The sequence below is a fragment of the Opisthocomus hoazin genome, chromosome Z, assembly GCF_030867145.1.
Source record: "Opisthocomus hoazin isolate bOpiHoa1 chromosome Z, bOpiHoa1.hap1, whole genome shotgun sequence".
NCBI lineage: Eukaryota > Metazoa > Chordata > Aves > Opisthocomiformes > Opisthocomidae > Opisthocomus > Opisthocomus hoazin.
The window spans coordinates 87,319,136-87,346,347 of NC_134454.1; the positions used below are offsets into that span (position 1 = coordinate 87,319,136).

The window sequence follows — 27,212 nt, forward strand, 5'->3', positions numbered from 1 at the left end:
GCTCTGTGGAGAGGGACCTGGGTGTGCTGGTGGATGACAGGTTGACCATGAGCCAGCAGTGTGCCCTGGCTGCCAAGAAGGCCAATGGGATCCTGGGGTGCATCAAGAGGAGTGTGGCCAGCAGGTCGAGGGAGGTTCTCCTTCCCCTCTACACTGCCCTAGTGAGGCCCCATCTGCAGTACTGTGTCCAGTTCTGGGCTCCGCAGTTCAAGGAAGATGAGGAGCTACTGGAGAGAGTCCAGCGCAAGGCTACGAGGATGGTGAGGGGACTGGAGCATCTTCCCTATGAGGAGAGGCTGAGGGAGCTGGGCTTGTTCAGCCTGGAGAAGAGAAAGCTGAGAGGGGACCTTAGAAATGCCTACAAATATCTGCAGGGTGGGGGTCAGGAGGATGGGGCCAGACTCTTTTCAGTGGTGCCCAGCAACAGGACAAGGGGCAATGGGCACAAACTGAAGCAGAGGAAGCTCCAGCTGAAGATGAGGAAGAACTTCTTCCCTCTGAGGGTGACGGAGCCCTGGCCCAGGCTGCCCAGGGAGGCTGTGGAGTCTCCTTCTCTGAGGATATTCAAGACCCGCCTGGACGCGGTGCTGTGCAGCCTGCTCTGGGTGACCCTGCTGCAGCAGGGGGTTGGACTAGATGATCCCCAGGGGTCCCTTCCAACCCCTACCAGTCTGTGATTCTGTGAAATTCCAACAACTCATCATTGTCAAATTTGCTTTCCACATCAGTGATACTCCAATGGGAATAATGCCTTAAACTTACACTTCCTAACCAAATAACACATCTTATATCAGTGAGGTGAAGCAGTGGCAGTATCACAGGCCTTACAAAAATTCAACTCAACTTACAGTCTGAAAAGTGACAGCAAATTAAAAACTTGTAAGGTTACGTGGGAAAAACCAGCAGAGCCAATGTCAGAATTTGTGTCCCCCAAGTCTTTATGCAACGCTTCAGTTAATATACAATACAGTCCCCTAGATTCAACAATTTTTCCTCCTAATTTGAGAGGGAAGCTCCTTTGAATTACACAGCGTTTTGCTATTGGCTATGTATCTTGCACATTTATATTTTTACATGCTGACCTACCTCAAATGACATGCCAATACTTTCTGCTTGGCATACCAACTCCGCAACAAATTATGTGGGTCAGTCACGTGGCTTCCTGAATTGCATGAGCTTAAAACTGGCAGCCCTAAATTTCTTTGTTTAATGCTCTAAGACTTCCTTTTTCAGGATGACATCAATATTGTAAGATGCTGTAACCTGAACTATGTCTACACTAAACCTTCACCTTATTACAGCAATTCAGTCCTCAACATGAGCAACAAACCAAGTTACCGGTTATGTTTTAGTATTTTTAATAAAACCTCAATTACACTTGAACACAATCACTACTCAATTTCAATCAACACTGCATTAGAAGGCGAGAAAACTTTAGTTTCCAAATTCATCTTCTAACAAACGTCTTGCTTACACTAGAGCAAGGCCCCAACTGCTGTAATATGCAGCGTCTGGGTAGTGCCGTACCGACGCATAGGTATCAGGAATAATTATCTTGCTGCTAAGTGGCCATTCAGGTAGGAGTGTTGGCAGAGGAAAAATACGCTATTAGTAAAAATAATTCTCGTATACTCATATTAATCATGCATACTACTCTACATATCAAATACATTGATGCTAGGAATCAAACAGAAGTCTCTGAGGTGACCTTAGGGCAGCTGCCAGTGCCTGAAGGGGCTGACAGGAAGGATGGAGAGGGGCTTTTCACAAGGGGGTGGAGTGATAGGACAAGGGGGAACAGCTGTAAACTAAAAGAGGGCAGATATAGACTGGATATTGGGAAGAAGTTCTTCCCCATAAGGGTGGTGAAACCCTGGTCCAGGTTGCCCAGAGAAGTGAGAAGTGCTCAATGCCAGGTTGGATGGAGCTCTGAGAAACCTGGTCTGGTGGAAGATATCCCTGCTGATGGCAGGGGGGTTGGAACCAGATGATCTTTAAGGTCCCTTCCAACCCTTACCATTCTATGATTCTATGATACAGGAGAAAGTAAGTAAAATTTAACTGGAGGCTGGAAGGTGGAAGTTCTGTAGGAAGGGTTAAGGGGGAATGACAGTAATCCACTTGGCTTACTCCGCTTTGACCATTCACTGCACTCTGTCACACCCCCACTCATGACGGCTTCTCTCAATAAAAAGGACCTCAAGACAGTGTTGATCAATTCACAAAAGAACATTTTCAGTAAGAAATGCTCCAAGCATTCTTTTCACAATCAAATTTCAAGAAGGTAGTTATTTAAAGTCAGTTTCTGAAGACTGAAGTTGCATAGTTATTCAGCTCCTCTCCCTGGGTAAGCATTTAAAAAAAATACATAATTCAGGAATATTAATGCCAGATAAGTTGATACTTCCACATGGCTAGTTTTTTTTAGTTGGTCTGAAGCGCATTATTTTTCTTCCATCAGCTTAACAGAAATTGAGACATTAATAAACAGCGCCAGATCTTCAGTTGTCCCATTTTTAAATTTAGTTTTGTGATAAAACATCAATTCAACTCATTTTTAAGATAGTTTTGCAGTTCAAGCAAATGCATAAGAGTAGTTTTCAAACAGATGCAGATAGTCTTGCCAACGCTGTCTTACTGGTTGCTAACCTCAAGTCTAGAAATTAAGTTTCATAAAGACTTGAAGTCAAATTTGACATGAATTTTTATTTCCCTTTATACATCCATGCAGCATCTAGAGGTGTTCAGCAACCTAGAGTCTGAACATGTCATTTTACAAACATGTAACTAGGGCCACACATGTAACTAGCTCTTTTTGTCTACAACCACAGCATCCTGAACATGTAGCAGCTACAAAGAGCCGAGCCCATTTATCTTTGAGCAGGAGACGACCTTGGAAAACCAGGTGCTGGCTTCTGCCACCCCAGCTCCAAGAAAGGCTCCAAGGAAATCAGTGCAATCTCTCCAAGCTCTCTTGTTCTCTCTGCACACTAATGCAGACTGCACAATGCTGCACTACAGAACACCAACCAGCTGATAGCTATTGTTGTAACATTATTGAAAAACTCGTAATACAGACTAGAAGACATCATCAGAAAAGCACCTCTAAGGTCAACTGCTTTGCACTCGCCACTTTGAGCAACAACAGACTGTTTCTCTTCCAGGATCACCTTTTCACATGTTACCTTCAGGCAGTGCAAGTGGACTGCAGTCACCCGGGAAGCAGCTGCCCGGCTGTTTTCTAGGCTTGAAATTCAGGCTGCAAAACACCATTTACCAAGAGGAAGTCAGGCAGCTACACAGCAAGCTGCCGGAGGAGTAAGTACGCATGGGGACAACCCCAAGATGAAGAGATGTCAAAAACAACAGGAAGCCACTGCAAAGCACACCATCATTCTGCCCTTATTGCCTTGCGGAGGCCAGAGCCTGGTGCAACACACTTAGAAAGCACCAAGAACTTCCTTTAGTCTTTCACAGAGAATGCAGAGACAACATTCAAGTCTCACCATAATTACAGGACTAAGCCTTTCCAGTGAACACATCCAAAGTCTTCACAGCACCAGCTATTACAAAGAGGATCAGGGGATTTTGAAGCTAATCTTGGCCAACGCGCCCCAAAATCTCAGTCATCGCTTGCCACGCTTCCAGGGAACATCTCTTTGGCTTTGTTCTAAAGCATTATTTTTATTGAAATTCCAACAAAAGAAAAGTAGAGAGGGCTCTGCTACATCCTCATTAATCCTGTCATCAGAAAAAGGAGTCACCTTATCAACAAACAATTTACAAGCATGCTCTGCCTGTAATCTCAGCAATAAAAATGGTGCTTTCATGTATTCTGATGTACTGTCTTACATATCTACACTTAGATATGTAAGCTCAAGATGTTCAGCTATAGTCTTCAAACATTTACAGAACCAATTTACATTTAAGTGAATGCATACAGACCGAGATATGGTATGGTTTGAGGACATTTTTTATACACAGCACTTCTCAACTTGTGAGCTATGATTAAGAATCAAGTGTCCATCCCCAACTTCTATAGTGAATTATCTCAGCTCTGCTACAAACCTACAGACAGTGTCAAGTCTTGTTTCTGGGAAAACAGACTTCACCTCTGTCTAGATAGCAATGTTATTTTAGGATCTACCATGCCAACCCAACTGCCTGATGTTGTCCTCTGAGCTAACTCACTCATAGCTTAGCAGCAGATGTTGGGTACTCTCCTAAAACAGTTTCCTGAGGAACCCTCTCATTGCAGTGTAACTGTTGAATCATCCATCTCCCATGGCTTTAACCTGAGGAGGAACAAAGGAATTTCTGTACTGCTATCCTCTGAAGTAACCTATTTTGGGGAAAGATCTTAAAGCTTGAAAACAGTCTATTCTAGAAGGCACAGTAGCTTGACAATTCTGCTCTACTGCTGATCAAAAGCATCCTTAAAACTAGGTTACTGCATGCAGCTGTGATCACTTCCCTGGCAAATATTCCCAAGGAATTAAAAAACCCAACATGCTAACTGATAGTACAGGTTATAATCAAGAAAACTGTGCCCTTTACTTCTATATTAGAAATTACTTTTTTACTCAGTTATGCAAAGAAAAAGGCTTCAAAATGTCATAACTTTAGAAGATTTGTTTGCTCTCAAACAGGAGTTCCAAGCTAGTTTTCTCATCTTTCAACAGGTCTTCTCTTTGCCCAGTCTACTTCTGCTGATAACTCCTTTGCAGACACTTCGATCAGCACTACGAAGTTCCATGTATGGAGGCTGGCACTAACTAATAGAGCCAGTCTTCAGAAAACAATTTTAACACGTGCTGTAAACTCTGCCTAGGCTGCTAATCTTATCTGCTCCATAGTGCTAACTCACTGCAGCAAATGAAGAACGGGCCGCAGGACAAGCAAGCGAGGGAATCACACTCGAATAATAGAAAAATTCCTAGTTTCTTTAGAGAATTTTGACCGTGTTAAATGGTCTTGCCTTCACGTGTCTGATGAACTGTCACCATATTCTGCACTTCAAGTATCTGAATCCTTGTAGAACACATAGGAAGTACAACAAACTTAGGATGAACTGGATTTATTTCCCGGACGCTGTAACAAAGTATGAGAAAAGTCAAGTGTCAAAAGCATTAGTCACTAACATTAACAGCAGCCTTTTAGGCTTAGAAGTCACGTAAAAAAGAAACTCCTGGATGTGTACATTTTTGCTTCACAAAAAGCTAACCAGAACATTACAGTCTTCAGAAGCAGTCAATATATATTACTACATTATTATGTTCTTAAGGAAAAAAATATTAAAAAGGTATTCTGAATGCAATGCTGAAGTACCACCACCACGCTATTTCCTCAGGTGAATTGAGGTGTGATTGGTTCCATGATAGCAGTTTAAAAAGTTGCCAACCTTCACTGTTGGCTGAACTGAAAGATATGCAGCAGGTATAGCTTTAAAATACTACTACTTCATCCTAACAAGCTCAAAGCAACACCAGTGTTGTGAAGCTGGTCAGTGAGCAGCTCCTGATTTCAATGCCAACCAATCGCTTCACTTGCGGTTGTCTGCTTTGTATTCCCAACACTCCCTCACAATCTTCCATATTCCCAAAGCCATGGAACCCATTGTAGGGTTTCTTCTTTGCCTCTGGATGGTAAAAAAAAAAAGCAGAATTCACCTCATATTTCAAGCAGAAGTCCAGTACTTCAGAAGTCTAATTGTTGACTGTAAATTGCACAAATCAGCTACAGTGTTCAAAAAACAACATTAGGATTTGAGCCCTTCTTGCTATCTCTCTCTGAAGTCAGAGCTGGGAGGCTGCCGAAAACAAAAGCAAAAATAAGCTTCTGAAAACCAGGAACCATAGCACAGAAGGACAGAGGGCACAGAGGTGTATTTTCTACATACATATTGAACTGTTAGGCAAGAAAAAACATTTTTCATATAGTACCTTCTAAATCTCTAATGGCACAGCAGGCTGGAAAGCAAAGGTTTGATAGGAGCCTTTGCCTTCTCTCTGCGCTGGAAGCAGCTGCTGCACTTCGCCTCAAACTCCAAGGCACGGTACTAGCACACCAGCAAAGCATCTCTGAACTGGGATTTAAGGAAGTTGATCTTAAAACCTTACTTCAGCCAGTAATCTGCCAGATCACTTTTCATCAACATCGCTTTGCTTTTGTGCTGTTGTTTCCTCCAATATGAATTAGTGACAAAATTTATCTTCTCCACAGAAACTTCATTAAAGCTAAGATTCAAGTGTTAAGCACTGTTCTACACATAGCATCGAAAGTAAGTTTAGGTAATAACTGTAATATAACAACTACTGCTATTAACATCAACAAAAAATTGTCTGTTCAAGAAGAAAGTTTGTAAGTTATCAACCTTCTACAGTACTGAGTACACAAACATCTGGAAAGAGAAAAATAGAGGTGTACTGTTACAGATGCATCTTTCAGCTGCCCCCTTCCTGCTACATATAGCCTTTGTCAGGGCATGCATGAAAGCTATATTCACTACGCTAAGATAAAATGAATGAAAGTTGGAGATGCTGAGACCGATGGGAGGCATCTATCTCTTCTTTATCCTTCCGCATATATTGGGGAAAAAAAAAAGTGCACCTATACTTCAAGTGATCTCATATGCCTCAGTTCAACACTGAATTGTGCAGACTGTGTCAACAGCAGAACATGGAAACTGCTGGCAAGAAGATGCGATACAGTGGTGCTCTGCGGGTTCAGCAACTGGTAAGCAAAAGCACGGTGCAAGACGGAACCTTCTGGGGGAGAGTGAATGGGTTATGACATGCAGCAAATGAGAACTACAGTCCTACCTGGGGAGTACTCCTTACAGGCAGGTCATCTTCATTCCTACTCATGAAAGATGAGTTACCCAAACGTTGGCACAGAAGCAGAATTCAACATGTGATATGGATGTACCCAGTTACAGGGCAGGAAGGACACAGTCAGCCCTGCATTAGTTTTCAGATGCGTATGCTCTAGAGGAATGCAAGGCATCACAAAGGAGTCTAAACTCCGTCCTTCCTTTCCCCTAGCTTTTTTTTTAATAATTTTGAAAATACAGGAGTTACAACATTATCGCAAACCTGCCTGAATTAAACTCTTATTAGTTGTACATTATCAGGTATTTTACAAAAGCAGCTACATTTTGGTAAGTCTTATTTTAAAAAGCAAGAAGAAAGCAAGAAGCGTATCTATACCCTTTCTGAGACAGAAAAAAGCCCACACAACTGATCACTCCAAAACACTGGGACACTGAAACCAGTGATTTGTGTTTCCCTATTTTGGATTCCAATACTCTGTACTGTCACCACTGAAATGATTTTTTAAATAATGAAGACAGACTACGAATATGTCAGTTGGCTATTCACCACATGCATGGTTTGGTTTGTTAAAGGCTTGGATTTTACCTATCACTAGTTAAAAAGTATTTATTTCCACGGAACAATCCATGCTAATGAGCAAGAAACTCCTCCACTAGAAGACGACTTATAGAAATGGATGCTCATGCTCTGTTTCTTCACTGACCGCTTCTTGTGCTCCACTTGTGTCAAAACTGCAAAGGAAAGCATAAAGACGAGATCCTCAAATTCTGCCAAATTCATTATGTATTTTAGAAAAGTGAACTCACGTGCCAGTGTTTAGTTTCAGGATACACAGGGATTATCTGCTTAGAATCCTACTGGCTTGCTGGGAGGATTCAGCAAGATAACTACAAATTACTTAGAGGCCTAGTGTCAAAAGGACCTCTGTACTTATTTAGCCTCTGCTCTAGATTACTGACCCACTTATGACGAGCTAAGCACCCCTGCTGCACGATGCCAACACCCATTCCATCTGTTTGCTTCTGCTTTCTCAGAACCTCTACTAGTCTGCGTAAGAAGTTGTGTTAATTACCACATTAGCAGCTTTTGCATAGTACACACAGTATCAGCCTCCCTTAGTACGGAGTCACCTTGACAAACAGCACAGAAAAAGAACAGTCCTACTTGCAGGAGGATTACCAACAGCATACAGTAAGTATACGCAGATTTCTGAAGAGGCAATTCAATTCAATCTTTGTCCAAGCTGCTCTCAGTTCTGAGAAAAGCTTGTAGGTGTTTAGTTGGTTTAAGTTTCAACGATGAAAAAGTATACTAGAGTTAAGTAGTGTATCAAACTCTCTGGAAATCTCCAAGGGGACCAGAGATTTGTGAAACCGCAACTGAGACTTCTGTTGAAAGAATAATGCAACAGTTGCAAACAGAAGCATCCCACAACACTTCTCAACACCTGCACGGAGTTAAACCCTAAGTAAATCAAAAGCTAGTTAAAAAAAAAAAAAACCATACAAAACCAAACACAAAAAATCTCCCCACACAGAACAACATTTGGAAAGTTAGCCCAGCTGTCACATCAGAACCGCATCTCAACAGCTCAGCACCTCAAACATCCTGCTGACTAGGAAGAAAAAAAAAAGTGTCAAATTCAGCATTTTATTATTTCTCCCTGCTGATCTGCAGATCTTTAAGACATTCATTAACGTGGGTCTCAAGCAGCAATTTCCTTGACTTACTAAATCCAAGAACAAGAATCTCCAGAAGTCATTACAGTACTGAGCTGACATTTGTTCTTGCTTGGGAACCCAGACTACTGCTGTCAAAGTGAAATAATATCAACAGTCCAAAAGCCAACTATGAAACTCAAGAAATCTGTAAAGCACTGCGGGCAACCCTGATATCATCTCGCCCCTTAATACCAAAGCCATTTCTTAGTTTAAAATTAAACCTTGTGTAATAGCCAGTGCCACTTGGAAGAGCTCTCTAGCTACCGGATTACTCCTGAGGTAGTCAAGAAATGTAAAACCTAGGTCCAGTCCTCTTTACAGCTGACTGGGAAGATAGATGAGAACAGTACATGACAGCCCAGCAAGAACTGCTGGTCACAGCACGGAGGCTATACAGAATATAACAGAGCTTCGTAGTCTGTTTTAAAGAATTATTTACCATGATTAGTCTAACACAAAAGGTCACACAAGCAGGAGGAGATAGATACTCAAATACAGACAAGCAGCCTGGGAAAATAATGATATACTAGCATACTGCTTGTATCTTCTGACATCATTTGCAAAATTAAATTTAGACAATTATTCTTCTGAGGCAGCAATGTTTATTGCCCCAGTATCCCGGCATGAGAGCTCTAGGAAGTCTCTCCAGGAGTTCTAAAACTTAGATACACATTTTATACCAAGTGCACCACATATTTAGCTTCTGTCGTGGGAAGCGCCTTCCATTTAAGCATTTTGTCTTTGTCATGGTAAAGACTTGCTAAACAGAGTCATCCCATGACAAGTCAAGAAATATATATCCCTACAGGTTTCAGTCCTAGCCTACTGATACACACTAAGACAAGAAAGCTCCAATCTTTTATTACTGATTGTTTTCCAGGTGGCAAAAGTAAGAAAGCAGTAAGGAAACCCAGGGAATTTAGCAACCGCTCTAGGGAAGAACATACAAGCAGAGGGCAGCATTAGAAACAAATTTGTGAACAGAAAAGAGAGAACAGAATTAAAGTAGTCATTCATTCAGAGCATACTGACGATTCTCCCAGAAAGCTGTGTCAAATCTAAAAGAGAACACTAAAACCATCATCAGATAACAGCTATAATACACTTGATATCAGGAAATCATTACTGACACCAGTCAAATCTAGTTTGCGCTATGATTAATAGCAAGTTTAACAGTAGCTGGGATGAATGTGCTAATACAGAAATTAAGGTCTTAAAGCAGATGCAGTTTCTCTCCCTTAGAAATTATTTGAACTGTCAAGAGGCCAAGCGCCCGGAATATTCCTTATTCCTGTGCCACCAGATCCTCTTTTTCGTAGAAAAACACACCTGTGAAGTGATTGGATACTTATGTTGCACATAATGAGCTCACACATGTACCTTCGTGGCAATGCAGTACAGCATGACTCGAGAGCAGACTGCATTATACTTACAGACATAACCCTTGCCTCTCACACAGCAGTTGCTATGAATTGAGAAAGCCAAAGGGCTAGAATGCAAGTCGTTCACCTAAATGTATACATGTATCAAGAGCAGAAGAGCAGTTCTAGAAATACTCCAAGTCATTTAATAAGAAGCACTGTCATTAACCAGTAACAAATAATAATCACAGTAAATAAATTTGTCTTCAGACAACCTGCCTCCAAAGATAGAATTTCCCTTCAGAAGGGAGAATGGATGCAGCTTGTACAACTTAAATGAAACTACCATATGCAACTGAAAATAATCAGATGACTGAAGTGTTGACCAAGGAAAAACTAGGTTGGTTTGGTTTTTTTTTTAAAGTGGAAGCATAGGTTCAAGTATGCCCCTTCGATTACAGACAGGGTTATTAAATAAAAGCGTAAGGCAGTGCTACAAACTAAGCGCTGTGCTAGTCACCACCAGAATACATACAAATTAGAATCTATGTAGTAATAAAAACTGAAATGTAATGTTATTATTAGAAATTGTCACTTTACAAAGCACGTGATTCAGCTGTAAGCAAGCACTATATAAAACCAAAATAGGTTTTAAAGAAGTTTTAAAGAATCCAAAGCATGCAACTGATTTTTAGTCATTTGTTCACAGGCTAGCCTAAACATCCATTTAGTCATTTCTTCGGTGGTTGTAACAATTTCAAACACAACAGCACTTACCTTGGTATCGTCACACATTTTGTATTGCAATTCTGAGTGGTAATTGCCTTCTCAAGCTCATCCAGCTGTCCCGTTTTCTTTAGCTTCTTGACCAAGCTTTTCACTGCTTTTTCACACCACTTTTCCTCCTGACCATTCTGCTCACCACCACCAGCCCCTCCAGAGCCACCAGCAGATTTTTTCCACCCCAGAAGTCTCTTCACAACTGGTGGAGTGAATGGCAATATGGATGACATGACTTTCACCAGACAGAACACTCAGCAAGCAATAAATTAGAGATTCCCGTCTGAGCCCTAAAAACACAAACCAAAACAGACACATTAGCACTGAGGTTTCACATGAAACAAATACCTTGTTTAGGACCTTCCATTACCGAATGCCATAGGATACCACATCCCAAAACAAGTCAGATAATAGGTCAGAAGTAGTCTGCATCATGGTTAGGTACTTCATCAATAAAGTTACAATGCAAGTTTGCTGTAGACTCTTCAACAGTTAGGGCAGACTAAGGTTGCTGTCGGATTCGACATTTCCATTTTCCTCAAGTCTTTCCCAGCTAAAGTCAACTCCAGAAAATAAAGAAGTTAACTTGAGTCTAGCTTTGCACCTAGGCTGGTTGATTTTAGTCATTTATTAAAAATTTCCATGGGTGATTGACAAATTGCATACACATATATGCATGTTCTGCACGTCTCCAAATTAATTTAGCAAGCAAAATTGTGTTTGGAATGTCATTTAGTCACTACAGCTTGACAGAAGTCTTCCAACAGCCACCCATTTCACAAGCCTCTTCTCATTTTGTTTGTCATGTTTTAAATAACTACCAACTTTTGTTCCACTGGGGACACCCATTTGGAATTCACTCGTATGTTTGGTAATAAGTTTATTCTCATCTTTCAGTGTGGAGTTCAATGACCTACAGATAGCGAATCTTCTCAACTGGCAGTACTTAAAATCATGAAGTCTTTCAAAATTCATTAAAGGATATTTAAAATCTTAGTTTGCGGGCCCCTGAGTAGCAGAACTGTCTGTTTTCAATTTTGATAGCCTTTCCTTCAGTATCAACTACCTGATCAGCTTATTTATATAAAATGAAAGACTAGAAGGGATGCTGAAACTTTAGCTATGTTTAGCATTCACTTCAATTTGCACTTCATTTCAAAGAGAAATGACAGCCATTTAGAAAAAACACCTTGTTTTAGCAGCTTCTGTTAGGCTGGTTTTAGGTATTAAAACGTAAACCCCAAATCAATCATACTCTCTCAAGCAGACAGCTGACAGAAATTGCTTGAGGACATAAGGGTCCTATGGATAGAAGTGTGGCACTGAACTCAAAACCAACCTTATCTCCAGGCAGCAAAGCGGTATTTGAACTCCAGAAAGTTACCTTGTTTCATAGAATCATAGAATGGTTTGGGTTGGAAGGGACCTTACAGATCATCTGGTTCCAACCCCCCTGCCATCAGCAGGGACATCTTCCACCACACCAGGGTGCTCAGAGCTCCATCCAACCTGGCCTTGAGCACTGCCAGGGAGGGGGAAGCTACAGCTTGTCTGGGCAACCTGGACCAGGGTTTCACCACCCTCATGGGGAAGCATTTCTTCCTAACATCTCATCTAAATCTGCCCTCTCTTAGTTTAGAGCCATTCCCCCTTGTCCTATCACTACACATCCTTGTGAAAAGCCCCTCTCCATCCTTCCTGTCAGCCCCTTCAGGCACTGGAAGGCTGCTCTAAGGTCACCCCAGAGCCTTCTCTTCTCCAGGCTGAACAGCCCCAAATCCCTCAGCCTGTCCTCGTTTCCAAGCTGTGTACGTTAGTTTACTCAGCTGAAAACGCCGTGTTTTACCTAAGAGCTAACACCACCTTCAGGCTACTTGACTCAAGGTTTTGAGTCAGCTTACGAGCCTCTCCATCCTGCACAGGCGTATGCCTCACTTCTATCCAAAACACCCCAACTTCACCTTATTGAAATTTCCCGTCTGTGAAACGGCATGGTTGATTTGGGATACTTCAGGATACAGTATTCACGGCTAATTTATGCCTTGTCATGTCTTTGCTGTTTCAGTGAGGACCAACCAGTCAAGAAACACTAGATTATATTCTACAGGTAACTTTAAATCGTAACTTTTCAATGTCCACAAAACAGAGCATTCGGTAGGAAGGACATTTCATTTAACTAAATTATACCCCCATACAGCAGCTTCTGAGAGCACCTAAAAATAAGACTGAAGCAAGAATTGTAGTCTTCTGGAGTCTAGGAGCCAGAGGTTCCAATTAACAGGGACTCAAGATTAACACCAGTAACTTTCTGCAAATTATTCCAAATAGTCTATCCTAAATGAGAGAATGACAGAATGGGTTGGGTTGGAAGGGACCTTTAAGAATCATCTAGTCCAACTCCCCTGCCATCGGCAGGGACACCTTCAACTTGATCAGGTGGCTCAGAGCCCCGTCCAACCTGACTTTCAACAATTCCAATGTTGGGGCATCCACAACTTCTCTCGGCAACCTGTCCCAGTGCCTCACCAACCTCATTGTAAAGTATTTCTTCCTTCTATTCACTCTAAATCCACTCACTCTCAGTTTAAAACTGTTGCCCCTTGTCCTGTCAGTAGAGGCCTCAGTAAAAAGTCAAGGCATTCATTTTCACCTAAGACTATAATATGAAAAGAACTTTTATTCTCTCAATAACATTAAATTATTACAGAATTGTCCCCAATATTTCAGACTGCAGGTTTTGCAGCCAGTAAAACCATTGCACTGGAGCCCTGGCTGCAGCAAACAAAAAAAATCAACTCAATATCCAACACTGTCAAATTAAACACTGACTAGGACACTCTGGGTAGAGTTTCATATGGAGCCAAGTCAACACTCAGCCCAAGTCTCCTTCCTTTCCAGTGACACCACCACCAGCCCCACCTTGGCACCAGTGCTGATACCTTTCCACAAAGACTCAGCCAGATAATCAAGTAAAAACTGACCAAGGGTTGCTGGGGTTTGTTTTTTTTTGCTGAGTTAGTTCTCTTTCGTGTTAACAAGTTGCACCGGCTCACCCACAGTACTGTAGGCACTCACACTGATGGCAGGTGAGTTACGGGAGCGTGGATAGAGGACTCCAGCCCCAGCCTTCAACAGCAGTGTTAGCACTGACTGCATCGCTGGAAACGCAACCAGGGCACGTACTTTAATTTAGATCATTTATTTTGGTGGCAAAGCCAAATTAAGCATTCTTACTCCCTCATCCACGTGTTTGGAACTGTTTGCAGGCCTGGGAGTGGAACACATTAGAGCCCTAATCCAGTACACCGAGTAGCTCCAGAGATGGAACGGGAGGCTTGCACAGCCTCCGCTGTTCTCAAACACTCACACTAGGTTTCTGAAACAGGGAACAGCAGTCACTTGGAGCTTTACAAAAAGACTTCAATTTCTGAGAGAGGACATCAGATGCTTCAGAGGCATACACAAGAAACTGGAAAGGACTAAACCAAAGAGGATAGCCTCTTTTGCTTCAAAGATCACGTTTTAAACACTGGCAATTGATGGTGCAGTATCTGAACATTAAATTCAACACTAACAGATGCAGGCAACCAAGTGCCACTATCATTGCTTATCCACACACCAATTCTTCTCCTGTTTATGGAGCCCACTGACACATTAATATATGTATTTCCTGTCCTTTCGCTTCAAATTTGACACCTTTCAATGCCCCACAGTACTCCTGTGATTGTCAGCCTTATGAAACACACACTTCTGTAGGGTCTCACTTATCACCAAGGTAAATTGCCTATTCTTCCAGGCCCTCTAAATACTCTCAATGCTTTCATCTAATTTTTCAGCTTTACAATACTCCTCATGATGAGGCATCCAGTTTTGCAGTATTCTCTCCCTTAAGACATAGCACTGATCTATATAGCGTTTTCCATATTCTCTGGCGCTCTTTTTTTTTCTAAACTAAGATTTGCCTTTCTGCTTCAAATGCTTATTGAGAGATTTAAGTCTTTCAGCAGCAAAGAATTTAGAAGCCCCATACATTTCAGTTTTTCTTTATATTTGAACTCTCATGCTATTTTGAAATACTGAGGCAAAAAAAAAAATTCTTTTCCCATTTCCGAAAGACAGCAAGCTCAGACTTAATTAATCAGAAATTTCCAGGCATTATACTTAGTTCTAACTAGTTCCCTTACAGACGTGTGCTCATCCAGCTTCTGTAGAAGCTGTCAGAAAGCACAGGCTGATTTGCTACCCTTGTGAAAATTAGTTTTTTAAAGAAAAAAACAAACCAAAACAAACACAAAGGGACAGTTTAAAGAGCCCTTTATCACCATGATTACTGCAGCTTAGCAGCTATTTAAAAAAAAAACAACAAAAAACCCACAGCATACTCCACAGCTGCAGACAGAGTCTGGGAGCCTTAAACTTCTTCCTTCTAGCTATTGTTTTACCATGTCAGAGATTTGCCAGGAGTATCCATAAGAATTTCACCAAGTTATTCCAGTAGTGGCCCCGTATCTTTCAAAGGCTGAGCAGAGAGAATGTGACACAAGTAGGGCAGGACTTCATTCAGCTTAATACTTCAGCCAATTGCGAGTAGTACTCATGGAAGAACATTTCAGCCAGCTTCATTTATGCAAAAAGCCTAGAGGAGGCACTGCAAAGCACAAGGCATCGTTAGCTGGAATTCTGAGCAATTTGGATAAATGCAAATTATGCAAGGAAAAACCAGCAATAAAGAAATTAGTAAGAAAATCCCTACTGGGTCAGAGGAGTGGTGCATGTAGCCTAGTGCTCCATCTCCTAAAGTGGCTGAAGCACACGCTGCTCGAGGAAAGCACACGAATCTGGCTGTTTTCTGTAGCCCATTCTCCTCATAATTCTTCAGCGTCTTATACTGTTACAGCAGGAAATGACAGGCTACATTCCTACCTATTCCTTTAGCAGCCATTTATGGACCTGTTGTCCACAAATTCATCTAACTACTTTTTGAACCTGCCTTCACAACTGCTCATTGTGCGCAAGCACCAGAATTTTACTGCCTACTGTTTAAAGAAGTACTTTTAGATACCTTTATTCTTCTCCTACTTTCAGAAAATGCCTCTTGTTCTACCACTGCAAGCTTTGCTGAAGGACTGTTTGTATTCATCTTGTTTGCAAGCTTCACGACTCTGTACATTTGAATCACGTCCCTCCCTCAAATAAAGGACTATCGGCCTCTTGTCCCAAAGAAAGTATCTGAACACAGCTCACACAGTTTGGGAAGCTCCTCTGGACAGATGCCAAGCCTGAAAGCTTTACTACTTCAACTGCAAGTACTTGAAGACATTGCATAAGGACTGATCTAAAGAGCACAGAAAAATGGTATCTGTATATGGTTATCTTTTACCTTACATTTTTGGTCATATTATGCTAGAGCTCTCAATATTATACTTAAACTAAAAAGGACAAAGACAGAAATTACACCTCATGAGGAATTTGAGAGGTGGGCCTACACAAACCTCATGGAGTTCAACAAGGCCAAGTGCAAGCTCCTGCACATGGATTGGAGCAATCCCAAGTACAAATACAGGCTGGGAGGGAAATGGAGAGCAGCCCTGAGGAGAAGGACTTGGGGACACTGGTTGACAAGAAGCTCAACACTGACTTGGCAACATGTGCTGGCATCTCAGCAGGCCAACCGTGCCCTGGGCTGCATCCCCAGCAGCGTGGGCACAGAGCGAGCAAGGGGATTCTGCCCCTCTGCTCTACTGAGACCCCCCCGGGAGTCCTGCGTCCAGCTCTGGAGCCCTCAGCACAGGACAGACCTGAAGCTGTGGGAGCGGGGCCAGAGGAGGCCCCAGCAATGATCCGAGGGCTGGAACCCCTCTGCTGTGAGGAAAGGCTGGGAGAGCTGGGGCTGGTCAGCCTGGAGAGGAGAAAGCTGGGGGGAGACCTCAGAGCAGCTACCAGTGCCTGAAGGGGCCTGTGAGAGAGCTGGAGAGGGACTTTTGACACAGGCGTGAGGACCCAGGGAACTACAGGCCGGTCAGCCTCACCTCCATCCCGGGAAAGGTGATGGAGCAGCTTATCCTGGAGGCCATCATCAAGCAAGTGGAAGAAAAGAAGGTTATCAGGAGTAGTCAGCATGGATTCACAAAGAGGAAATCATGCCTGACCAATCTGATAGCTTTCTACGATGACATGACTGGCTGGGTAGACGAAGGGAGAGCCGTGGATGTTGTCTACCTTGACTTCAGCAAGGCTTTCGACACAGTCTCCCATAACATCCTCCTAGGGAAGCTGAGGAAGTGTGGGCTGGATGAGTGGTTGGTGAAGTGGATAGAGAACTGGCTGAATGGCAGAACTCAGAGGGTTGTCATCAGCGGCGCTGAGTCTGGTTGGAGGCTGGTGACAAGTGGTGTCCCCCAGGGGTCAGTACTGGGCCCAGTCTTGTTTAACTTCTTCATCAACGACCTGGAGGAAGAGTTAGAATGTACCCTCAGCAAGTTTGCTGATGACACCAAACTGGGAGGTGTGGTAGACACACCGGAAGGCTGTGCTGCCATTCAGCGTGACCTGGATAGGCTGGAAAGCTGGGCAGAGAGGAACCTGATGAGGTTCAACAAAGGCAAATGCAGGGTCCTGCACCTGGGGAGGAACAACCTCATGCACCAGTACAGGCTTGGGGTGGACCTGCTGGAGAGCAGCTCTGTGGAGAGGGACCTGGGCGTCCTGGTGGACGACAGGTTAACCATGAGCCAGCAGTGTGCCCTGGCTGCCAAGAAAGCCAATGGGATCCTGGGGTGCATCAAGAAGAGTGTGGCCAGCAGGACGAGGGAGGTTCTCCTTCCCCTCTACACTGCCCTGGTGAGGCCTCATCTGGAGTACTGTGTCCAGTTCTGGGCTCCCCAGTTCAAGAAAGATGAAGAGCTACTGGAGAGAGTCCAGCGGAGGGTTACGAGGATGGTGAGGGGACTGGAGCATCTCCCCTACGAGGAGAGGTTGAGGGAGCTGGGCTTGTTCAGCCTGGAGAAGAGAAGGCTGCGAGGGGACCTAATAAATGCCTACAAATATCTGAAGGGTGGGTGTCAGGAGGATGGGGCCAAGCTCTTTTCAGTGGTGCCCAGCGACAGGACAAGGGGCAATGGGCACAAACTGAAGCAGAGGAAGTTCCGTCTGAACATGAGGAAGAACTTCTTCCCTCTGAGGGTGACGGAGCCCTGGCCCAGGCTGCCCAGGGAGGTTGTGGAGTCTCCTTCTCTGGAGATATTCAAGACCCGCCTGGACAAGGTCCTGTGCAGCCTGCTGTAGGTGACCCTGCTTCGGCAGGAGGGTTGGACTGGGTGACCCACAGAGGTCCCTTCCAACCCCTACTATTCTGTGATTCTGTGACAGGGTAAGGGGTAATGGCTTCAAGCCGAAAGACGGTAGATTTAGATTAGATATAAGGAACTTATTTACGCTGAGGGTGGTGAGGCCCTGGCCCAGGTTGCCCAGACAAGCTGTGGCTGCCCCCTCCCTGGCAGGGTCCAAGGCCAGGTTGGATGGAGCTCTGAGCAACCTGGTCTGGTGGAAGGGGTCCCTGCCCATGGCAGGGGGTTGGAACCAGATGGTCTATAAGGTCCCTTCCACCCCAAACCATTCTCTGATTCTATGAATTTGGAGACAGAAGGTGGACAGCAAGTGTCTGCTGCTTGAACATCTGGCAGAAGCTCAAATAAAAATGTGAAGCCCTACAGTTGTGTTGGGTTCTAACTGTATCCACAATCTCAGACACCCTGTTTTTACTAATGGGTCTACGAGTCACTGTTGCAGCTCATTTTTGACACCAACCCGCTTTTCATCACCTGTAACTTTTGCCTTCAAATTGATACAGTAATTTAAGTATTTTTGATCTTTGTTCCTAAAGAATCACCCTCTCACACACTGTTACGGTTGACACTAGCCTCTTCTAAAAACATTCCTCTTGTGTTTTTACTTGTACACCTTCTTCATCCACAAAAGTAATATAAAATGCTTTTTCCCCAAATGCACCCAGAAAACAATCTTTGCCAACACTGCAAGAAACATTTCCACGTCACATTAAATACATTCCAAATATGTAACATCCCTTCTTCCTTGCAATATAGTTTTTGTGATTTCCTTGTAGTCTGCATCCAACCATCTCCAACAACTGAGTATTCATGTACGGCCTTTGCTTTCAAGGACCTTAAATGCACTTTGCCACTGCTTTTTCTTTGCACTGTCTCTCCATTGCTCACCCTCTTCTACTGAGGCCCAGCATCACAGCCCAAATCTGATCTTTTACCTTCCTTAGTACTCCCACTACAACACACCAACATCTTGGGACTCAAAACTGCAGCTTTGAATACTCAAGGACTACTCGCTCTGTTGCCCAGAGAGGTACAAGCATTTCTTCAGATTGCTGGAACACAGGGAGCACGTGCTGTTATTCCCAATGGATTAATACTGGAAATTTTACAAGTTGCCTAACTTCGGTGGTATTTGTTTCATCCCTGCCCCCGTAGTGTATCTCTGCTTCCTGATGCACACATGTTTCTGTAGTTGGTCAAACAGTGTCATAGTTGGCAACTCTTAAAGTCACAGTCTGAGTCATGTCTGCTATTATTCCATTCTACTGTGGTTCTCTCTGGAACAAGTATTAAACATTAAGCCCATGATCCCAGTAATAACTAAGCATAAAAGATGAAGAAAACCTTAAGGGCAGCATGCTAGCAGACTAAAATCTTCAAGGGAAATTTTCCTTTCCTGAGTGTCTGGAACACACTATAAACACACTGGTGCTACCAAAAATATCAAGCAATTTCTGGCTAATTTATTCTAAAGCCTTATGCAACATATTTCATATCAGTCTGCTTATTCATCTTAAACCCGAAATAAAGAAATCTGATCTCTCCTGGTTTTACTAGAAGTATTCTGGCTTAGAAGAATTTCATTTGCGAGAGCTCTTCTGGATAAAGACGACAGAAGTTAAGCTCTTGAGGAAAGACGATCGAGGAAAATAATTTGTGGCATTTGAGAGAGAGCCTAGAAGTTTGTTTCCTCCCTATTTTAGTCCCATTTTTGTGATTTTTCTTTTAAATGCAACTTTTTTTTCATTAATCCTGGAATTTGGACAAGATTCTTTATCAATTTCACCAAGTGCACAATGTTTCAGACCTTCTAGAAGACGAGGGAATATCCACCCTTTCCCTTCACGTGCATCCCTGCGATACTAGTGGCTTCAGAATAAGGTAGTATTAATTGAAGCACAGTCTATCTCGGGCAGCATCAAGACCTTACGTTAGCCTAAACAACACTGAGAGTTGAAGTTTTAAAGGGCACAGCTTATGCAGTACTGCGTATGTCTCCTATATTAATCAAAAGTCATTAAGACTTAGAGAAATGATAAAACAAGTATTTCATCTTGCGCTGAACAGAAGCAAAACAAAATTAATTTATGATCTGCTGCTGGATCCTTTAGGTTGTGTTATTCCAAACAACAAGGAGACAGTTTATTCTCAGTGGAATATGAGAAAGTTTTCCCCAGCGTTAATGATCTCAACTCCCAGGAAACCTGAATTCTGCATGAAATTCAAACTAAAATTAAAGCCAGTCTTTTCCCTTTCAGACAGAACCTACTCTAGTTAAAGCACTCGGTGGAACAGACAAGAGAATGCATTCCACTTCCATCGCACCCTCCAAAAACTGCCTTTTGAGATTCCAGAAGGGCTAATTCTTTCTTCTTTCCTTACAAACACACGTTAGAGAGACCTGGAAAAGCTCAAACCTGCTGCCACACACATACTTTTCTGAGGAACATGAGAAACAGAAATGGTGCCCATCCTTCTCTCCCCATATTCAAGTCAGAGCAGGACAGCTCTAAGTATTCCCTGACTGGATTTTTGGGTGTTTGGAGTCTTTAGCTTTGGGAAGGTGGGGGTAGAGAGCTGGGGGAAGGGGAATCTAGCCCCACCGAGCGATGCTCTCGGATCCAGCCCCCAGTTGAGCTTTTCAGCCAGTCAGGCCAGCAGTGGGGAGTGGCTCTAAAGAGCTCCCTCCCCAGGGGCTCCATCTGGCCCGCAGCTCCATCTGGCCAAAGCTCCGAGAAGTAAAGCCAAGGTCCTGGGTTCAGCTTTGACACGAGCCGATGCAGTTCAAGGCAAGCTGCTTTGGATCCGGGGGGACAGGAGCGAAGAAAATTCTTCCTCTGGGTCAGCTTCAGAATGAGGATTTTGCAATGTGCCTATACACGGAATTTTTAAGTTTATTATGCTCTGGTACTGCAATGCATCTTGAAACTCTGCATAACTGTTTTATCTTTATACAGCTCACTGAAAACAGAATTACCCACCTACTTCGAAAGCAGACTTTTTTCATTGCACTCATTTCATGAAGTCTGATTATGAATCAAAGGAGAAAGCTCATTTTTCTCATACACAGAACTAAAATAAGCATGATCATGATGTTATGAAAGCTTCAGAAGCTGGATTTTTCTTCAATTACTAAAGACTACTGCAAATTACAGACAAGTGTAATAATGAAAAGCTGTATTGCTATTAGAAAATTAGCACACTGTATTAACACATGCATCCACAGTCGACTAAAATTGCATGCAACTGGAGACACAAGAAAGAAGAGGAGATGTTAATTTTACTGACCTTTGATCAAATTACTAATAGGACCGACGTATTTTAGCAACTCTCCTAGAATTACAAAAGAGGAAAATTACCACCACTACAGTCGGCCAATCCACCTGTCTCTGCAAAGCAGCAAACTTCTTCCACCTACTCAGCATTACCAACCACCTCACCATACTGCTCCTCAAAACCCAAAGGGCTTAATAGCCCCACAAAAGCATCGAATAAGCACTCCAAACCACAGCAGTTCAAGCCCTTCTCACTTCATCTGTTTTGACTAAAATTTTCCATATATAACAGGCAAGTGTCAGTTTCTTTATTTTAGAAAATAAATACTCCTGGGCTAAATTTGACAGGAATACTCACAGAACTGATTACCAGGTACCTAGGTACCCGTTTCAGTTTTCACCTGTATAGCTTAGCAGTTTCTCCACTTTGTTAAACCACAAATAATTGCATTTAACAATTAGATAATGTAAGTTCACTTTCAAAACAGGCGTAAGGTAAATGTTCTTCAAACCAGCCACCCCCTCCAGCCCCTTGATAAGCAGAGTTCACTGTGCCCAAGAGTGTCTTATGTTAAGCTCATATTGCTCCAGCGTTAATTAAATCAAGCTCAAGCCCCAGACTAAACTGATGAGAGACCCAGGAACTGCTCTCTCACAGACCCTTCTTGGTCTTACTTCGCACTAGGGCTGTCAAACACACATGATCGTAATAAAATGTCATCCGGAACGAAGCCTTAGTGTTTGTAACACAGATTCTCTAGTGGAAGTGGAGAGCCATGCTTAGGAAGGTTTTCTGCAGCAGCCAATTTCTTCTAGCCCAGAGAGTATTGAACACAGGGCTGCCTGTACTCTCCATTCTATTGCAAAAAAACTAATCTCATCGCATGACCTGCAGCAATTCAGTTTAACACATCAACAATTACAAATATTTTGGCAAAGTAAGCTTAGGTATTGTTTGCCTCTCGGCACAGTTCACAACCAGTTTGTGGCTTTATGATAAAAGTCATTAAATCCAATCTGAAAAGCAGAATTTACAGCTCACTTGGCAAGTCAGGCCCATAAATGGATGCTTTCAATTACAGGGCATTTACATGCACAATCATTAAGGCAGCACTGAATACATTTGAAAACTCTAGAATACTTTTGATAATAAATAAAACTTTGCGTATTGTTCTTTATATAAACACAACTTCGGAATTCTCTTCAGTCTCAAGCAGAGCTCGGATTTGTTGTTACCCAGAACCTATTACAAAGTCTGTTCTCCCAGTACTTTTGTGGGGAAGGGATTAGGGAGATGGAAACAAGTTTTGTTTTTTAAAGTTTCTCTCAGTAGCAGAGATTTTTTGGAGCGCAAATAAACTCAATTACATCAACTGGTGCTCAACATTTCTGAAAGATCAAGTGGAACAGGAAGATGGAGGAGGACCCAGGAGCACCTTTCATTTGGAGATTTACTGTGTAATTCAAACTTATTTGATTTTGTTCATGAACCTAGCTTCTGGGTGGAGGAAAAGAAGAGATCAGTTAAGAGAATAATTTTTTTAACCTCATTTTTTCAACTGTGTTTATCATCCAACAGAATCTCAGGCAAGCTGACAAATTATTTGCCAAGATTATGTTACACATTCCCAGTTTCTTCCCTAAAGAAAACTGGATCTTCAAACACTTCCGTTCATTTTGGTAACTGTCCCTGTAGTCCAAGTCTGATCCATGCAACAGCAAACAACAATCAACCATCAGGTTACTCTCTTAAACATCTCAACATATTGTTAAATATGTGCTTAGGCTTATCTTTGAGTTAAGTTTAAATGAGATACTCCCCTTCCTCTTTTCAAAGGCATCTGTAACTAATGCTATCTTTCATCACGATAGTGCTAAGCAAACGGGGGGGGGGGGGGGGGGGGGGGGAAGGGACTTCAAAAACCTCCCCTTTACTTACATTCTCATTCCCCTCTAATTCACCAGAGTTTGTAAATGTTTAAGAAGTTTTAAAGCTACGCCTCAGAACAAACACACACAAATAATCTACTCCCAAGCTCCAACACTGCGATAAAGCACAGCAAAGTCTAAACAGCAACCTTGTTCTGCTAAGACAAGCCTTTTGCCTTAACAACAAGAGGGCTGGAGTTAGGTTTTTTTTTTCAGCCTGGAGAACAGAGCAAAGACTACTCAGTCTCCCCCTACAGAGTCCAGCCCCCACAGAAATAATGTCATGAATCAGTTTGAAAGTACGGCTCTCCAGGCTAAGACAGGAACACTTAAGAACAGACAAACCTGCTCTTATGTGCAGTCTCCTAATAAGCTGTCATTATGAACTTCTTGCTACAGATGGAATCTGACTCGTTTATAACCATGAACTGTGATAACGTGACCGCCGCACGCAGTACTCACAGGCTGCAGAATTCACCAGCAGCATTTTCAGAAATACTTGTTCTGTGAACCCAGTAAGCAAAACTTTCTCCTAATGCTATCCACTTGTTTGTAAAGTATTTGCACAGAGCACAACGCACATGTGTTGGGTGTTTTTTTAGTCATAAACTGTGACGGGCAACCAAAAAGACACGAGACTAGGCTGCAGCCCAAAAACCAGCTCTACAATCCAACAGCTCTCAAAGACTATCACCAGGGCTCTTCATGCACCCATTTTTTTTTTTCCCCTTCTTTTATTTTCCCAGAGTGGAAGACCATATTGGGTCACGCTTTTTCTCCTCCCTTCCGCTCCCCAGAAAAATTTACAAATAGGAACTCTACAGCTCCTCGCACTTATCGCAACGCAGCTTCTCCCATGCGCTCTTCTAGGTGGATGATGAAGCACTCCAGCAGACCACGCCTGTTCACACCTCACGACGCACGGACAGCTACAGCACCAGAACCAACGCTACTCAGAGCACCACTGATCCCCATTCCCCGCACACACATCCCCGTGCGTTTCCCATCCACGGCTCCGGAGCGAGGAGAGGGGCCAGACACGGGGGCCGAAGCCTCGCCATCCTAAAACGCCTCCTCTGCCACTCGCTCCTAACTTTCTCCGCCGCCCCGGCGCCAAGTTTGGCACACCTGATCTCTGCGAGAAAAAAAAAAAGGGGCCGGGAAGAGAAGGGTGGAGGGGGGGGGGGGCAAAAGAAGGAGCAGCAGAACTCTGGGGGCTTCTCCCCTCCCCTCGCCCCCCCCCCCCGTTCACATGCACAGGGAGGGGGGGCACCGGCCGGCCCTCCCCACCCCGGGGGGATCCCTGCGGGGGGTGACCCCGACCTCCCGCGCCCCGCTCCCCCTCACGCACACCCAGTAGCAGCCCCCCCACACACACACCTCACCTCACCCCACCCCGCGCCGTCCCCGGCCGCCCCGCACCGCCAGCGGGGCCCAGCGCGGCCGCGTCCCACCACAACAAAGGGGGAGGAGGGCGTGGGGAGGCGCCCCCGGCCCCCCCGCCGGGAGCAGGCCCGGCCCGGTCCCCACGCAGCCCGGCGGGGCCCTCCCTTCCCCGGCGAGCGGCCGCCCGGAGCCCCCCTCCCGCAGCGCGGCCCCGCCGCCCGCCGAAACCGCCCCGGGACCAACCTCTGCCTCGGCGAGCGGCGCGGCCGCCCTCCTCCCTCAGCGCTGCCTGCCCCTGCGCGCCCGCCCTCCCCGCGCCCATTGGCTCCCGCCGTTACCCGCCCCCCTCCCCGGCGGTGGGCGGGGAGGCGGAGCATTGGTTCCGCCGCACGTCATTTGAGAAAGGGGCGGGGGAGGATTGGGTAGCGGGAGCGGAGGCCCGGCCCGAGGCGCCGATTGGCGGATTGGGCCGCCAATCGAGTGCCCGCGGCGGAAAAAAAAAAAAAAAAGCACACACGAGAGAGAAATTAAAAAAATAAAAAAAAAAAAGACGCGAGGCGAAGGGAGACGGAGCCGGGTGGGCGGTGCTGCGTGCCCCGCGCGGCGGGGGCGGGGCGGCGCCGCTCATTGGCCTCGCCGGCTGTCACTCCTCTCCCCGCGCGCCCGCCAGGGGCGGTTGATCGGGAGCGGCGAAGCGGGCGCGGAGGTTCGGGTGCCCCGCAGGCGCGCAGCCGCAGTGGCGGGGAGAGCGAGCGGTGCCTCTGGCTCCCGTCCCCTTCCGCGCCGGGCGCGGGTGGGAGCTGAGAAAAAGTAGTGCGCTCCTTCGCTGTGGAGATCCCCTCGGGCATGGGCCCGCACGGCGGCACCCCGGGCCGCCTGCCCTTGGGCGGCTGGTAAAACCACAACTACATCGGAGTTTAAAGGCTCCTTGGCCGAGGGAGGGCGAAACCTCTTCCCTCAGGGGGAGGCCGGGGAGGGGCGGCGGCCATGGCGGCCCCTCAGGGGCGCGACGCCCCTCTGTCACCGCAGCCGCGGCCTGAGGACGGCACGGCCCCGCTCCCCCGGCCCCATTTCCCCGCTCTCATCCCGAAACAGGTTTAAACCATCCGAGGCTTCGTCTCCATGCAGCTTGAGGCCGGGCAGGCCGCGGTGCGGAGGGCCCCCGAGGCGTGGCGCCGGGAGCAGGCCGCCCTGACGCCTCAGAACAGAGCGGTTTTCCCCTCGGGTTATCCTGGGGTTTGTTTGTGGTTTTTTTTTTAATTGTAGTGACTGCCTTCAGCAGGCTGGTCACGGCTTTAACCACCCGCGGTGTGGTAATGACGGAACATAACTTCAGCCTGGAGAAGAGAAGGCTGAGAGGGGACCTTAGAAATGCCTACAAATATCTGCAGGGTGGGTGTCAGGAGGACGGGGCCAGACTCTTTTCAGGGGTGCCCAGCGACAGGACAAGGGGCAATGGGCACAAACTGAAGCAGGGGAAGTTCCAGCTGAACATGAGGAAGAACTTCTTCCCTCTGAGGGTGACGGAGCCCTGGCACAGGCTGCCCAGGGAGGCTGTGGAGTCTCCTTCTCTGGAGATATTGAAGCCCTGCCTGGACGCGGTGCTGTGCAGCCTGCTCTGGGTGACCCTGCTTGGGCAGGGGGTTGGACTGGGTGACCCACAGAGGTCCCTGCCAACCCCGACCATTCTGTGATTCTGTGAGAACTGAATTCCTGCGCTTCGGCAAATGTCAAGGCTCCCTGTGAGTGAATTCATGGCGGTTGCTTGGAGCTGCGCAGCCGGGGAGCCATCGGCCTGCGGAACCTATTGCTGCTCTCTCTGCGGGAGTTTAACAGGGTTTCTTTGGGTGAAAAGGCCTGTTCCTGCCTCGCCGGCAGTCTGTTGGAGACGATCCATTTTTCTGCTTCTCATAGAATCATTAAGGTTGGAAAAGAGCTCGAAAATCATCACATCCAACCGTCACCCAAACACCCCCATGCCTGCTAAACCATGTCCTGAAGTGCCACATCTACACGGTTTTTGAACCCCTCCAGGGATGGGGACTCTACCACTGCCCTGGGCAGCCTGGTCCAATGCCTGGCCACTCTTTCAGTACAGAAATTTTTCCTAATATCCAACCTAAACCTCCCCTGACCCAACTTGAGGCCATTTCCTCTTGTCCTGTCGCTGGTTACCTGGGAGAAGAGACCAACACCCGCCTCACTACAACCTCCTTTCAGGTAGCTGTAGAGAGCAAGAAGGTCTCCCCTCAGCCTCCTCTTCTCCATACTAAACAATCCCAGCTCCCTCAGCCAACCCTGCTAAGACTTGTTCTCCAGACCCCTGATCACCCTCGTTGCCCTTCTCTGGACACACTCCAGCCCCTCAATGTCCTTCTTGTAGTGAGGGGCCCAAAACTGAACGCAGCACTCAAGGTGTGGCCTCCCCAGTGCCAAGTACAGGGGCTCAATCACCTCCCTACTCCTGCTGGCCACACCATTCCTGATACAAGCCAGGATGCCGCTGGCCTTCTTGGCCACCTGGGCACATTGCTAGCTGGCTGTCGACCAACACCCCAAGGTCCTTTTCCACCGTGCAGCT

The 27,212-nt window shown here is 45.2% G+C and overlaps 1 protein-coding gene across 3 annotated transcripts in view; it reads right to left on the bottom strand.

Moving 5' to 3' along the window:
- Nucleotides 1-24,938, bottom strand: part of SMAD2 (SMAD family member 2) — a 56,945-nt gene extending 32,007 nt beyond the window's left edge. For 2 of the 3 annotated variants that reach the window (XM_075411111.1, XM_075411109.1), the window contains exons 1-2: nucleotides 24,875-24,938; nucleotides 10,693-10,985 (exon numbers count right to left, since the gene is read on the bottom strand). In XM_075411111.1, the coding sequence (XP_075267226.1) occupies nucleotides 10,693-10,928 (236 nt within the window). In that variant the 5' untranslated portion in view covers nucleotides 10,929-10,985; nucleotides 24,875-24,938. Of the gene's footprint in view, nucleotides 1-10,692; nucleotides 10,986-21,329; nucleotides 21,375-24,874 lie in introns of all 3 variants that reach the window. The other variant, XM_075411110.1, reaches the window with a different exon arrangement.
- Between the last annotated feature and the right edge of the window lie 2,274 nt (nucleotides 24,939-27,212).